At 36.5% G+C, this 17,209-nt stretch overlaps 2 protein-coding genes across 2 annotated transcripts; one reads left to right on the top strand and one right to left on the bottom strand.

The window, feature by feature from the left end:
* Positions 1-9,734: 9,734 nt before the first annotated feature.
* LOC107426972 (uncharacterized protein At4g06744) lies at positions 9,735-11,284 on the top strand. The gene has a single exon (XM_016037296.4). The coding sequence runs from the start codon at positions 10,050-10,052 to the stop codon at positions 11,265-11,267; it is 1,218 nt and encodes a 405-aa protein (XP_015892782.2). The 5' UTR covers positions 9,735-10,049; the 3' UTR covers positions 11,268-11,284.
* A 4,382-nt stretch (positions 11,285-15,666) lies between these two features.
* On the bottom strand, positions 15,667-17,209 carry LOC107426989 (protein IRX15-LIKE). The gene has a single exon (XM_016037316.4). The coding sequence runs from the start codon at positions 16,935-16,937 to the stop codon at positions 15,924-15,926; it is 1,014 nt and encodes a 337-aa protein (XP_015892802.3). The 5' UTR covers positions 16,938-17,209; the 3' UTR covers positions 15,667-15,923.

Below are 17,209 nucleotides of genomic sequence, written 5' to 3'. Positions count from 1 at the left end.
TTTTGCTTTTTTTTTTCTTTTTTTTCTTTTTTTATTAAAAAGAGGTCAATATAGAGGGCTGGCTTCTTTTATGCAACAGTCGTGGCCTCGTGGGAAAGCATTTTGATTCCGCGGCGCCAAAATAATTTTTTATTTTTTTTTCCCATGTCTCTAGTAAATTAAAATTTTAAGACTTAGTTTACAATCGGACATTTTCTTTTACTTTATCTATGGATCCCTTGCATAAACTTATTCATTTGGAAGTATTGACAATTAAAAAATCTAAACGTATTATGTTTTGTAATTTTATAATCCACACTCATGTTCGACCTATAAGTCTATTAATGAATTAATAAATTGGTGGAAGGTGGCAGTGTTTCATTTGTTGGACAGAAGAAGGGAGAGGATATTGACACAGGTGATCTCAAATCTCAATCTCATGATAAATACATAACAAAAATATTCTTTTAGAATAAGAAAAGAGAGTCCCATATTCATATTGGGATAATGTTACACCAAAATCGTTAAACTATATGAATTGTATCATTTCCATCTCTAAATTTTATTTTTGACAATCTAAGTTTTTGAATTTGATAGAATTGTACACAGTAAGGACAAAATCAAATTTCCGTCCAAATGCCTCACAAAAAAATGCATGTGTAGGCCACATAATCATTTGATAGGGACATTGAAAGTTATTTGATCTGCAACACTCATGCTATTTAATATCGCAAAACAAAATCAAAGGGTATGAATGACAGAGAGAAAAATTGAAGAAGAATATTTAAGGTTTTCATCATAAGATTCGATAAAAAGGAGAGAAGAGTGCAGATTTGGAAGTCTTGTACGAGCTTACAAGAGTTTTTGAAAGAAAATGAGGATTTTTTTTTCTATTTTTTTACTTTTCTTAGGATATAGTGCCTTTTACTTTGGTTCCAAATTCATTCCCCCCCCCCAACACACACACACACACACACACCCAAAAAAAAAAATAATAATAATAATAAATAAATGTTTTCCAAACTTGTAGCAGAGCAACCTCCTTTTTTTTTTTTTTTTTTGGGCTTAGATGCAAAATTTATTTAACAAAAAAAATAATAAAAAGATCTTCACTATCTTTGTCAAATAACACATAATTTTCATATACAATTTTATCAAGCTGAGAGATTTAATTGTCATAGGAAAAATATATATATTTAGAGACTTAGATGATACAACACAGAGTTAAAAGGGACTTGACAGGACATTATCTCATTTATTTTATCTGCCACCAACTATACTAACGGCGGCATCTTCGACTCACCCTCTATGTAATTCTAATCTAAGTACTGTAGAAAATAGTTTTTTTTAATTACTATTATAGAATAATATTGGAATTTCATTCATAAAAGTCAAAGTATATGAGCCAAAACAACATTAGAGAGCCATGTATTATTCGCAAAGAGAGTGAGTTTAGAGAATGGGCCATCTAGAATTTCTTCCGTTGGAATAATATAAGCTTTTTGATTTTTAATTTTTTTTAATTTTTTATTTTGGGCTTGGAATAATACAAACCAACTTGTAATTTTAATTTTAATTTTTCTTTTTTTTTTGGGGAGAGATAAAGTCGATTTCAACTTATAATTGGGCAAACAAAAATATATAGAAGGTCGTTGAAACTTGGTTATCACATGCCTATAGTGGCTGAGAAAAACTAACAAAGCTTGGTGAGAAGTCGCAATATATGTATACATATATATACAAACTTGAAACTGTAGCATGATCGTGATTGGTAAGGTTCAATTATGAAGAAAGAAAACGTGTGCGAGCGTCCATGTAGATTTAGCAATAATTAGCATATGATTCTCCGATTCTTCAGTCTGTCCGCTATAAGATACGCCACCGATCCAATAGTGGTATTTGGATCTCTGTCTCTTGGTCAAGCATTTGGTTACAACCTCAATATGTCTTCCTTATACAAGGAGTGCCATCCACCCCAAAAAGCCAGAATTGTCTTATGGTAACCATGTTGGTTCGGCCCAGGGTACAGAAGGCCCATGAATCCCTTTGTTTGGACTATCACCAAAATTTTACAAGTGTTTCGGCCTCAAAACATTTCCTTTTTTGGGTACAATTAGACTGCATTAAAAGCCCTTTTAGGCTTCACACATAAGATAAGTAAATGAGGCAAAGTATCGAAGTTGGTTTTACCTAAGACTAATTGATTTGACATTCTCTTATAATGTCCTAAGTTTTGTTTTGTTTTATCTTTAAATTTGGAATACAATATTTTTTAAACTACAGAGCATGGGACAGTAACATCCATGACATAAAAATGTGGATGTAAGAGACTTTAGAATAAGTTTGTTAATTCTTGTCTGATAATGTCCTAAGTTTTGTTTTGTTTTATCTTTAAATTTGGAATACAATATTTTTTAAACTACCGAGCATGGGACAGTAACATCCATGACATAAAAATGTGGATGTAAGAGACTTTAGAATAAGTTTGTTAATTCTTGTCTGATAATTTCTATTTTGCTAGTCCCAAATCTCCTCATCATCAAATATAAGGGAATGTTTAAATGTCTGCATTGAATTGGCTCAGCCCAATCTATAATAACTTTTATGTTCACTCTAACAAGTTGAATACCAATTTAAGACCATTTTAATTAGAGTTTTGCTATTTGACTCATGAATAATACAATATTTAGTAGACTTCATTTATTATTACTTTTCGTTCTTAACCTATCAAAAATAGTAAACTTATGGTTAATTAAATTGCCATGCAATATGTAAGTTCCATCTCTGACTACTATTATACTCCTAATAATAGAAAATAACATTTTCCTCTTAATTATCATGTGCAAAAGATCTCTACATAACTACTTTTTATAGGGGGTTAAAAATGGCCCATAGCCGAGAAGCTAAAATGAGTAAAAAACTTGTCCATGTAGGAAGGATGCAGCTATTTTATTATTATTATTATTATTATTATTATTATTATTATTTTCAAAAGTTGCAACTCAGAGGTAGAATCAATTTTTATGAATCATCAAAAATTGGCTGCAAGAGCACACTCTTCAATATCTACCTGTTTCGTTAGGCTCACCTTTTTAAACTAAATCAGGTTAGATGATGCACAAATTTAGAAACTTTTGTCGGGCTCCATTTGGGAAGACCAATTTAAAATTTAACATAGCCATTCATACATAATAGCGTCAGCATATCCCAAATCCTAAAGTTTTGAGCATCAGGCTAGAGAAAATTTTGCGTGCATCGGTGGTACCATTTTAAATAGTTAAATGCCATGTGTTGTAAACTTGCAAAAGTTTTGTACCATACTACCATGAGTTTAAAATTTATCATTTAAAAATACCACCTCACCATCTTAAATTTAATTTTATTATTTTTTTCAAAAAGATAGAAAATTTGCATTTTTGTGAGTCGTGAGAAACGAACAGAAAAGTTGACAATTGAAAATGAGAGTTATTGTATCCTCTGTGAGAAATATTCATCTTTCCTTATGTGATTAAACAACTTTTATTTGCAAACCCTATAGTAAGCTTGGGTTAAAATTCTAAAATGACAAAGACCTTCTCCATGAAAAAGGATGAAGAACAACTGATTATATGCAAATGTTGCAAAAGCCACGCAAATAATGGGAGACCCCTTTGTAATAAAACACAAACGTTTTTGATGCAGCTGTAATATATTAGTTTCCTGTCTAAACGCAGTGTTTTATTTCCTTTTACTTTTCCTTGCTGATATGGCTTGTTTTGTTATTTTAATTGCTGAGGTGGCTTCATGCCTTTTAACATTTCACCCTGCGTGGTGACAAAGAGGGATATAAACAAAGTAGTTGTAAAAAAAAGACAGATTTGGTAATTTCTGGAAATAGACTGAAAATGCTGGTTTTCTCTCATTCTTCGTGACTCATGCTGGAATTGGACCAGAGTTGGATCTAGACAGGAATGAGAGCCTGAGATCTGCTCCTTGGTAATTCCCTCTAGGATTTTCTGCATCAAATTGGTATCAGAGCCCACAGGTCCCAGGTTATCCTCTCTGAAATTTCCATGGCTGGTTCCGGTGAAAACTCTCAACGAAATTCTGGCGAGGACCCAAGCTCGAAAATGCTCTTATCTGCTGTGGCTAAGTTAGATCAGAAATTTGACACCCTTTCTAATGAGATTCGGCAACTCTGTGCTGCAATACATTCTGGTTTGACATTGAAATCTGGAACTGCTGGTTCTCATCTCCCAGAGCACTCCAGCGACCGATCTGCAGCAACACAGATGCCACAGACGCCCATTCCTTTGGCACATCCAGCAGATCCACTCCTCCAAGATTCGCCTCCTCCTCGAATTCCCAGAACTCAACACCGTCAATTTCTGGATGTTCAGCAACGTATTCCACTCTCAATCGACTCGGACTCGGAAGATGAGATGGAGACAATGGCCATGAATCGAGCCCCTCAAGCTGGTCCTAACAGGTATGCTCGAGACCACCAACCTTCAGACTACCGAATTAAAGTTGATATTCCAAATTTTGATGGGTCTCTGAATATTGAGGATTTTCTTGATTAGGTACAAACTGTTGAGTCTTTCTTTGAGTATATGTCCATACCGGAGGATAAACAGGTTCGTTTGGTGGCTTACAAATTCCGTGGGGGAGCCTCGGCATGGTGGGAACAGGTCCTGAGTAATAGACGAAAACAAGGAAAGGGTCCGATGCAATCGTGGTCACGGTTACGCCGAATGTTACGAGCTAGATTTCTCCCCGTTGATTTTGAGCAAATCCTTTACCAGCAGTATCACCATTGCCACCAAGGTAACCGTTCTATTAGTGAGTATACTGAAGAATTTTATAGACTCAGTGCTCGGGTGAACTTGAATGAAAATGAAGGCCAACTAGTTGCTAGATATGTGGCTGGGTTACTTACTCCAATTCAAGAAAGAATAGAGCTTAGTCCTGTGTGAAATCTGAGTGAAGCTGTCAATTTAGCTTTCAAGATTGAAAAGCAAATTGAGAGGCATGTAACTAAAACACCAGCTAAGTGGAAACCTATGAGTGAATTGTACCCACCAAAAATTAAATCACTATCACCAGCAGCACCTTACCAAAAGGCCACCCCTGCTGATAATTCCATGAAAAATACCAGCAAACCCCAAAACCAACCCAACAGACCTTCAAATCCTTATGCCCGAAACTTTCCACTCAAGTGTTTCAAGTGTGGCCAGTAGGGTCACAAATCTAATGAATGCCCACTGCGTAAACAGGTTAATATAGTGGAGACTCAGGACGATTCGGGAGAAGAGTTTGCCACCGTGGGGGATGAAACCGAGTTGGTGGATGAAGACCAAGGTGAACCAGTTATTTGCATCATCCAGAAGCTATTGTTCTCTCCTAAACACCCCATGGAGCCTCAACGACATTCAATTTTCAAAACCAAATGTACTATCAACAAGAAGGTGTGTGAGGTGATTATAGACAGCGGGAGCAGCGAGAACATAGTGTCCAAGTCCTTGGTTAAAGCCTTGAAGCTTCCTACTATGAGTCACCCGAATCCTTACAAGGTGGGTTGGATTAAAAAGGGCATCGAAACCAAGGTCACTGAGCTGTGTAAAGTTCATTTCAGTATAGGAAAATATTATGCCGATGAGGTTGTTTGTGATGTTGTGGAGATGGACGCATGCCATATTCTCTTAGGCCGACCTTGGCAGTTCGACAACTCTGTAACGCATGATGGTCGACAAAACACACATTCGTTTCAATGGAATGGGAAGAAAATTGTCCTACTCCCTTCCAAGCCTCAAAATGACCCTACTCTGCTGCCCACATCTGGAGTATCACCAGAACAACTTTCGGGAAAGGGTCCTATACTTTTAACAACCTCGGGAAAACATTTTGAACTTCAAGCTAAACACTCACAGATTTGTTTCGGTATTGTAGCTTCACTTCAAGCCCCTGCAGATTCTCAATGTCCACAACCCATTCTCCAACTTCATCAAGAGTTTGCTGAAATCTGTCCAAGTGAACTGCCGGATTCTCTACCACCCATGAGGGACATCCAACATGCTATTGACTAGCTACCCGGAGCCAAACTTCCTAATCTCCCTCACTACCGAATGCCACCAAAAGAAGTTCAAATCCTACAGCAGATGGTTGAGGACTTGCTGAAGAAGAACCTTATCCGAGAAAGCCTAAGTCCTTGTGCAGTACCAGCTCTTCTAGTCCCCAAAAAGAATGGTGAATGGAGAATGTGTATTGACAGCCGTGCTATCAATAAGATAACTACCAAATATCGGTTTCCCATTCCCCGGTTGGAAGACATGTTAGACAAATTAAGTGGGGCTCAAGTGTTCTCTAAGTTGGATCTTCGCAGCGGTTACCATCAAATCTGGATAAGACCTGGAGATGAATGGAAGACCGCCTTCAAGACTCCTACGGGTCTCTACGAGTGGCAGGTCATGCCCTTCGGGTTATGCAATGCACCGAGTACCTTTATGCGTTTGATGAACCAAGTTCTACAACCTCTCATTGGCATCTGTATGGTGGTATATTTCGACGATATTCTTGTGTACAGCCACTCAACCGAAGCCCACATTGAGCATGTGCAACAGGTATTTGTGATACTCAAAGAAAACCATCTGTATCTTAACCTCAAGAAATGCGTATTCATGACCCCAGAACTTCTTTTCCTCGGGTTTATTGTGGGCAAGCATGGAATCAAGGCCGACCCCTCAAAGGTAGCTGCAATCCGTGATTGGAAAACACCCTCAACAGTCACTGAAGTTCGCAGTTTCCATGGACTCGCAACTTTCTATAGGCGTTTTGTGCGCAACTTCAGTTCTATCGCAGGTCCACTAACAGACTGCCTCAAGAAAGGAAAATTCCAATGGGGGCCTGCTCAGCAGCAAAGCTTCAAAACTCTGAAAAAACATCTTACTGAGGCACCGGTATTGGCACTTCCAGATTTCGACAAAATCTTCGAAGTCGAAACGGACGCGTCTTCAACGGGCATTGGGGCTGTCCTTATGCAAGAACAGCGTGCTATTGAGTTTTTCAGTGAAAAGTTGTGCCTGGCCCGTCAATTGTGGTGGGCCTACGAACAAGAATTATATGCTATCGTGAGAGCTTTTAAGCATTGGGAACATTACCTGATCCAGCGGGAATTTGTTCTTCATTGTGACCACCAAGCTTTGCAACATTTCAGTTCACAAAAGCACATCAACAAGATGCACATCCGATGGTCCCAATTTCTTCAAAACTTTCCGTACTCATTCCACCACAAAGCTGGGAAACACAATCGAGTGGCAGATGCTCTCAGTCGCAAGGTGTGCCTCTTGAACAAGTTGCAAATCGAGGTTGTGGGATTCGACGCTCTCCAAGACCAATACCCCGATGATCCCGACCTAGGACACATTTGGCAAAAATGTCGTTTGCATGAGGCAGCCGGTGATTTTCATATTCATGATGGCTATCTCTTCAAAGGGATCCAACTATGTATCCCTCGAACTTCTCTTCGTTTTCAGCTTATAAGAGACCTTCATGGAGGTGGTTTGGCTGCTCATACTGGAAGGGACAAAACAATTTCCTTGCTTGAAGAACGCTACTTTTGGCCTCACCTCAAACGAGATGTCACCAAATTTGTCAAACATTGTGCTGTTTGTCAAGCCGCTAAAGGCCAGCAACAAAACACCGGCCTCTACACACCCCTGCCTGTCCCAAATCATATTTGGGAGGACATTTCACTTGATTTTGTCCTCGGTCTGCCACTTTCACAGCGCAAAGTCGACTCCATTTTGGTTGTAGTTGATCGGTTCTCCAAGATGGCTCATTTTCTTCCTTGCAAGAAAGCTGTCGATGCTTCGTATGTGGCCAACCTGTTTTTCCGTGAAATTGTGAGACTTCATGGCATACCGAAGTCCATCACCTCTGACAGAGATGTAAACTTCATTAGCCATTTTTGGAAAACTTTGTGGCGCAAGTTTGATACTGTGCTTCAGTTTAGCAGTGCTTATCACCTTCAAACGGACGGTCAAACCGAGGTTGTGAATCGAACTCTTGGTTCCATGCTGCGTAGCCTTGCAGGTGACTCTCCAAAACAGTGGGACTCATACTTGCCCCAAGCTGAATTTGCCTATAACAGCATGGTCAATCGTTCCACAGGATTTAGTCCCTTTGCAATCGTCTATACCAAACCTCCCAACCATATTGTCGACCTTGTCTCCACCTCTTTCCCTCCTCACACAGCTGCTGACACTTTGGCCCATAGAATTCAAGATATTCACACCCGGGTCCAGCATAATCTGAATGCCAGCAATGCTCGTTACAAGGCTACAGCTGATCTCCATCGTCGCCATAAGTCGTTTGAAGTTGGTGATCTTGTCATGGTTCATCTTCGGAAAGAGAGGTTTCCTGTCGGTGCCTACAACAAACTCCAAGCTAAAAAGATAGGTCCTTGTCGCATAATACAAAAACTTGGAGATAATGCCTACCAACTTGAGCTCCCTTCACATCTAAAGATTTCCAATACATTCAACGTTGCTGATCTTTTTGAATACCACCCCCCTTGATGTCGCTGATGTTGCTGATTTATCTTCCTCGCTCGTGGTCGAGCCCTCTTCAAGTGTGGGCGAATGATGCAGCTGCAATATATTAGTTTCCTGTCTAAACGCAGTGTTTTATTTCCTTTTACTTTTCCTTGCTGATATGGCTTGTTTTGTTATTTTAATTGCTGAGGTGGCTTCATGCCTTTTAACATTTCACCCTGCGTGGTGACAAAGAGGGATATAAACAAAGTAGTTGTAAAAAAAAGACAGATTTGGTAATTTCTGGAAATAGACTGAAAATGCTGGTTTTCTCTCATTCTTCGTGACTCATGCTGGAATTGGACCAGAGTTGGATCTGGACAGGAATGAGAGCCTGAGATCTGCTCCTTGGTAATTCCCTCTAGGATTTTCTGCATCAGTTTTCATCCAAGCTTTTCTTAACAATGGCCATGGAGAGGCCAAAAAACATAAGTGCAAGAGGCAAAGGGCAAAGGAGAAGGATGCAAACTATTTTTAAAGAAAAAATAAATAACTTAAGATGGTCATGAACTGGACATTTTAAAATGATATGACAAGTTTCAAAGACAAAACATTTAACTATTTGAAATGACACCAATTGATGTGGTACCACGGAAGTATACAAGTTTTTCTTGTCCTCAAATTCTTGTCTCATCCGAACCGTTAATTAGCATAAGCATATCACAAATCCCAAAACAATTGTTGACTTTTTGCTCTCACAATAGCCTTCCTCTTAACGGTATCTCATTTTTAACCCCATGATTAAGATGGCTTTAGGAATTAATTTCCAATTTTTCGTGAGATGAGGCTGACTAGTGTGAGTAATATTCATAGCTAGCACCAAGAAATCCATCATCTTCCCACTCCACTACTTATTGGTTTGTCCACTTATTTCCCTTTACATATGCATGCTTTTATCATTTCCTTTTGAAAATGTGAAAACCCCCTCAACTAATTAGTTTAGTCAAAAAATACAGATCCAATAATCGCCATTATATTGTACGCCAATATCCACTCCATTGTCAACTTGTTCATTGGAACAAAAAAAAAAGGAAATAAACGCATCAGCACTACTATATATGATGGTGAGCTAACTTTTCCCAGCAAGCTTTATAATTAAAATTCACATCAAATGTCTCTCATCCACTACCTAACCACATCGATGGAATTGGAAATTTTTAAACCTTTCTTTTCCATCCATCAATTTAAAGAAAAAGCAGGACAGAAAAAACAAGAAAATTAAGAAGTTTGAAAATTCATCAAAAATGTATACAAATCAAACTCTAGAAGGTTTTAGGTTCGAGAGTCAAGCTAAACCGTTCAAAACAGAGATTTTTGAAGTTAGGTAGGTTCAGCCCACTTAGAAAGTTTTCAAGCTCATGCCTAAAATGCTGAATAAGACTGCTCTACAACAACTATATATTGACAAGTAGTATAAAAAATAGTCATGGTTTTCCTAGTTTAGTTACCATCTTCTTCTAATCTCTATCTCTTTTTCTTATCCTTACCATCTTTATCAACATGGGAAGCTTTTTTTATCTAACACTCACCATCTTCATCTTCTTGCTCTGTTTTCATTGCGTATGTTGCCTAAACATTTCACTTCCTCCATTAATCCCTGATATTTTAAAGTTTTTGGATGAGAGATTAGCTCTTGTTTACCCTATAATACAGGTTTTCAAGAACACAATCACTCTAGACCCTTTGGGAATCACTTCAACATGGGTTGGTTCAGATATATGCCAGTACAAAGGATTTTACTGTGATCACCCACCCGATAATCTCTCTGCTACTGCACTCGCTTCCATCGATTTCAATGGCTTCCAACTCAGTGCTCCGAGTCTCGATGGCTTCATCGATCAGCTTCCTGATCTAGCTCTTTTCCATGCCAATTCCAACAATTTCGCTGGCACTGTTTCCCCGAAAATTGCAAATCTACCATTTCTCTACGAGCTCGATTTGAGCAACAACAACTTCATGGGAACATTTCCTTCGGTAGTTCTCAACATGCCGGGCTTAACGTTCTTGGACATTCGGTTCAACTCCTTCACTGGTTCCGTACCACCCCAAATCTTCATGCAAACCCTAGAGTTCCTCTTCATCAACAACAACAATTTCAAGCTGACACTCCCGGACAACCTCGGTGCCACCACGGCGTTTTATCTCACATTGGCGAACAACAAGTTCACCGGTCCGATCCCGAAGAGCATTGGAAACGCTTCGTCGTTGATCGAGGTGTTGCTTTTGAACAATTTGCTAACAGGCTGTATACCTTATGAAATAGGATTTCTTAAAAAGGCCACGGTTTTCGACGCCGGAAACAACCGGCTGACGGGGCCTTTACCTTGTTCTTTGGGTTGTTTGGAGAGCGTCGAGCAGCTGAACTTCGCCGGAAACTTACTGTACGGGAAGGTACCGGAGGTGGTTTGTGGTTTGGGGAATTTGGTGAACTTGTCTCTGTCTGATAACTATTTCACACAAGCGGGGCCCATATGTAGAGAACAGATTAAGAGAGGGGTTCTTGATTTGAGGAAGAATTGTATACATGACCTTGCTGATCAAAGATCGGTTAAGGAATGCACGGAGTTCTTTTCGCAACCCAGAAGTTGCCTCAGGCCATCATCCACATTCAATATTATTCCTTGTGGGGTTCAGCCCACTAAGCCTCCACCTAGAAGGGGATCTAGAAGAAAATTATTGGTTTCTTACGCTGCTCTTTCCAGAAATAATAGATTGTGAAAGATTAATTTTTGTAATTTGGGATATTTTACAATGGTACTAGCTGGAAAAAATGAAGAAAATTTTAGCTGCAATTAATCAAGCAGAATTTCTTGTGGTTAATTTTCGTTATGATCTATAACTCGTTGACTTTTTAACTAGTATACTATTTGGCTAACAAGATCTTATAATTTTACAGCCAAAAAAAGCATTTCATATATTGGGGGGTGTGTGTGTGTGTATATATATATATATATTCTTCTTCATACCATTGCCTATGTGATGTACATGGATAATATTTTATAATCTAATGGTAGATATATGTTCAAATTAAATAGACATAATTAATTAGCAAATACTTATAAAATGATGGAATGTTATATTAATTATAATTTATTAAACTCTCTAAACCCCGGCTTCCAACTCCAGGGAATAACCTAAATATTTATATTCTTATACATATATATATATATATATATTTGTTGATTACTTATAATAATTCCAATCGTAAATGTCACTCAGTCGGATATATGTAACATTTATGATTTGTTAAATTCATGTATACACACACACCTCCACCTTAGTTTTAGATTTGAAAAATCAAGGATTACGTTTTTTTTTTTTTTTAAAGTCAAATCATCAATGATGGCATGCCACCTAGCACGGTAACAAAAATAATTATTTAGTTTAAGAACAGTATTATCTTCCTGATGCAAAAGTCAAGCGCACACCTTCGGATTACATGCGACCTATATGTATATGTAACATAATTATGGGGTTTATAAAAAAACTACATATACACATATATCCCATAGCCGGAAATGAGTCCTATATAACCCCACACTATAATGATGATAGGACGTTAATATATTTTCGAAGCAAAATTAATGGAAAGCGAGTCATTGTTCTAAAAGCAAATAATTTAGTTAATGATCATGCGCGCATATTGAGATTTGTCCACTTGCATTTTCCTTATGCAAGTTTCTGTTTTCTTCCCATTATATTAACCCAAAAAAAAAAAAAAAAAAAAGAAGAAGAAGAGGAAGAAGAAGAAGAAGAAGAAGTTAGTCGTTGATCATGCGCGCATATTGAGATCTGTCCATTTACATTTTCCTTATGCAAGTTTCTGTTTTCTTTCCGATCATGCGCACATATTGAGATCTGTCCATTTATACTTTCCATGTGCAAGTTTCTGTTTTCTACCCATTATATTAAAAAGAAGAAGAAGAAGAAGAAGATCTGTCCATTTGCATTTTTCTTATATAACTTTTCTTTTTTCTTCCCATTATATTAAAAGGAAGAAAAAGAAGAAAACACTATGATGATTGTAGGAAATTAATATACTTTTGAAGCAAAATTAATGGAAAGCGAGCCACTTCTAAAAGCAAATAGTTTAGTTGCTAGTCATAAGTTAATATATTTTTGAAGCAAAATTAATGGAAAGCGAGCCATTCGTTCTAAAAGCAAATAATTTAGTTGTTGGTCATGCGTGCATGTTGAGATCTGTCCATTTGCATTTTCCTTATGCAAGTTTCTGTTTTCTTTCCATTATATTTTAAAAAAAAAAAAAAAGGTTTAAGTTCTATTGTGATCAAATTTTATGAGCCTAAGTAAAGCCTAGACCTAATAAGACATTTTGCTATTTTTATTATTATTTTAATTACATAAATATATTAAATAAATAAAATAATTTATATTTTCAAAGTTAAAATATATATGTATATATAAGTCTATATCATTATAATATAAAATATATAACATAAACTAGCAAACAAATATTCATAATAAATCTATAAAAACTTTGCAGAGTCCAAATTTTTAACAAAAAATTAAGGAATGTTTATTTTTAATAGATTGATGGAAATTTAATGCTTTCAAATTTTCCAACAAAAAAATTTAATCATATATATATATATATATATATATATGTTATAAATCTATAATTACTTATAACTCTTATATTATAGAATTTAAATGCAACCATAATCTATTTGTTTATATTATAATTCTTATAATATAATATAGTTTATTTATTTATTTTTTCCTTTTAAAGAGGCAAATCATGTAGTATAAAGTGCCAAATATTTTTTTATGCTTTTAACACTAATTTTATTTTTTTAATTTTTTCTAATTTCTTATAAATTTTTTTGAATCATTTAGAAAAAAAACTTAATTTAAAAAAGAATGATGAAAAAGACTCATATCTTATGGCCATAAGATACACATTAGGCAGCCAACATAGCATCCATAAAATTTCGATTCTTCTTTTTCATCCATTGCTTTTTTTATTTTTATTTTATTTTATTTTATTTTTTTTTAGCCTTACGCCAATACAAAACGTTTTTTCCAAGCTGGAATCTCAACATGCCAGAACAAGGCCTAGAGATAGACCTTTTAAAATACTGCTCTTGTCACATATCAATCCATCTGGCATATATTCATCCGGTTTCCGTACAGATGAAAAATTTATAGGAACCATCACAATTCTGGAAGGTGCTTCGCAAGTGGAGAGAAATTTCCTCAATTTTGTACATCCGTCGGACTCCTTTTTCGCACGATATAAAAAGGAACATTTAAAAATTACGAAAGTAAAAATTAACTATAAATAATGGTTGAAAAAGTGAGAAAAAGGAGATTAAGGGGAATATCTTAAATTGAGTGCCGGTCAACATTTCCTAGTTTCATTCGGTTGTTAATTTTGGCAGGAGCAACAAGAAATTAAAAAAATAAAAAAAAAATTTGAAAAGTTCGTCTCACAACTTTAAAAGGATTCCATATTAAATATATATATATAAAAAAATTTCATATAATATTTTTAATATCTAAAATATCCATAACTTATAACTAAATTGAAAAATGCTTTCTTTTTTTTTTTTTTCACAAATAGTTTACAAATCAAACACCAATTTATAAAAAATCTTCGTAACTTTTTTCGATAAAATTGATAGTTATGGAAATTATACAAAATTTTTTAGAACAATTTCGTTCAATGAAATAATGTATTCATTGAAGTATTCCATCTTATAATTACAAACATCTCTAAAAATATTTGATGGTATATTCTTAAACACATTTGAGATGTCTAATCACACATTTCTGAATATATTTGAAATGTTCATCTTTAAAGATATTCAATAACATACTTTTGAATGTATTTGAGTTCAATTGTATACTTCTAAATACATCTAAAATATTCATCGCTAAAAATATTTGATTGCATATTTTTAAATATATATAAAATATTCAATCATATATTTCTGAATATATTTGAATTATTCAATTATATATTTCTAAACATAAAAAATTAATTGATAAATATTTTTGATAATAATTTTAAATAAAAATAAAAATATAAATTAATAATAAAATTATATCGCATACATATAACGTAACGTAACGTAACTAGAAGTTCTAAAAAAAATTATCACTAATGGCTGTGTAATTTGTCATTTACAGCTGGATATATGCAATATAAGATTGGGCCGGCATTGACTATGTGATCCATACATAGAGCACCAGAGAATGTATATAATTGAGCCCCAAGTTGAATCTGAACCAAATGTTTGGTTATTCACAAGGAACCAAATTGGGTCCACATAGGTGTGATATTTTCCTTTAGCTTTTTCTCTTTCACTTTGCAATGGAAAATAAGAAAATGAAAATTTTAAACAAGTAAATCGTTTTTCAAAATTCAAACTCCCGTTTAATTTTCGGACATGACATAAATGTGACCCCAAAAAAACAAAAAAAAAAAAAAAAAAAAAAAACAAGTCCATGATCTTAAAGCCAATCCCTTGGAAAAAAAGCTCACTCACCCAATATTTATATTTTTCTTAATTAATGGGTCATTTTATACGCACCGTTCACTCTCCTGTCTAAAAGTACCACCACCGACAAACTCAAATGTCCGATTCCATCTCTGTACGCGCCGTGACGTTCGCTTTTTATTAGTCACGTGAATCACGTGACCCCATAAACAGTTGATTGCGCTCGGTTGCTTCTTTTGCCTCTCCTTTAACCTCCGATCCCCACAACATGCTCCGTATCTTCTTCAGCCTCACGCGCTTTCTAGGCCAATTATTAGACGCGTTGACCTTCATTTGCGTCGTAGCGCGTGTGGCTATTATTCAAAAAAAAAAAAAATATCAGTTTCATACAAGAGAAGGGGATGAGATGCAGTACTCGCTGCCAAACATTTGTCTGCAACAACAATTGTCACCGACACCTTTCTCCTGATTTTATTTTGTGTGATATTTCTTTGTTTGGTTGCTGAGAAACCGAGGTAAAATAGATGAGAAAATAATATTCTAATTGTTTTTTATTATTATTATTATTTTTTTTGAGGAGGTTGGAGTGTAAGTGCCATGATAAGCTCATCTCAGCTAACTTCGTTATTTTTTAAAAAGAACTGGTCAAATAATGGACTAAGTCAAATGTAGTCTTTCTTTCATAGCTCTTAAAGATTCAAAATACATTTCGCTGTCATTTTTCCCACTCTTTCTCACTAACCAAACAGCAATATCTGCTAAAAAGGCTCTTCAGATATCCAGAAAATGATAATTTCATCATTTTTTTGTTTTAAGATATATATATATATAATCCCCCTTTTATATAATTTAAAAAAAAAAAAAAAACAAAAATAAGAACATAATTACAAACAATAAAAATCCCTTTTTCTCAGTTATCATCGTCTTCGTCACTGGGGTCGTCTTCAGCCGCCGAAGACAACGACGAGGATGGAGTTTTAGACAACGACGACGATGTTGTTGAATTTGTACAAAACGCATAACTCTGAACTCCTTTCCTATCCACCACGAAATGCCCCAACATATCCACATTCTCAACCAAATTCTCTTCGCAGAGAAACTCCTCGCTTGAAATCCTCTCAACTTCCCTATCGAAATCATGAACAAACACATGGGTTTTCGCACCGCCGCCTTTCTTGCTCCTCGCCAGCACTCCCGCCGTGAAAATCGCCGACATCCTCCCCGGCGCCCCCTGAAAATACCCACGTGGACCGTCCACCAGGATCACATCCCAAGGCACCTGATAAATATGGTTCGGCAAATCGTTAATCCCGAGCTTACAATCGGAGAACAGCAAATTCTGAACCGGCCGGCACTCATCCCGAACCCGTTCTTTCGCATGCGAGAGAAGCTCGGGAAAATCCTTCACTTTGGTCGTGAACTGCACGTCGTACGCTTCGATTCCGGGATGTGACTGTTCGAATTTGGAGATCAGAAACTCGCTCTCGTCGAGAATTACGGAGCGGCCGTTGTAGTTGAGAGCGTGCCAGAGGAGGGACTCGTGGGTTAGACCGAAGATGAGGAAGTTACAAGAAGGAGAGCAGCGGCGGAGGGCAGCGGAGATGGAGGCGAGCTCGGCGGAGGACATGTGGGTGGTGGTGGAGTTGGAGATGGAAGCGTAGTGGAGGAGGGCGTCAGCGACGGAGGGAGAGAACGGCGAAGTGGAAGCGAAACTGGGATTGGGATGGTTTGAAAGTGGAGGGGTTGGAATGGTGGAGTTGATGAGAGTGAGAGTGAAAGCCAAGGTGAAGAAGGTAACAAAGAAGATGAGCCAAAGTCGGTGAGAACCCACCACCCCGATTCCACCACCGCCATTTCCGTTCTGTTTGTGGATTGAGGAAGGGTGGAGAAGAATGAGCTTTGTATTTGTGCTGTTGCTCTTCATTTCTCTCTCTTTTTTATTTTTATTTTTATTTTTTATAAGTTTCTGCTGCCCCTGCTGGGATTTTGTTCAACACCTCGAATCTTTCTCTTTCTCTTTCTCTTTCCCTTTCGCTTTGTTTTACATTTTCTTTAAAAAATAATAATAATAATAAAAATTAAAAATAAAAATAAAAATGCGTGTGATTTTCTTGGGAGCTAGAAAGGAAAATGAAAAATCACGGAGGAGATTGAGTGGGACACGTATCTCGAGAGGATGATGTGGGACCCCGGAGG

The sequence above is a fragment of the Ziziphus jujuba genome, chromosome 9 (assembly GCF_031755915.1).
Source record: "Ziziphus jujuba cultivar Dongzao chromosome 9, ASM3175591v1".
In the NCBI taxonomy this organism is placed as follows: Eukaryota; Viridiplantae; Streptophyta; class Magnoliopsida; order Rosales; family Rhamnaceae; genus Ziziphus; species Ziziphus jujuba.
This window is presented reverse-complemented; position numbering and strand designations above follow the sequence as displayed.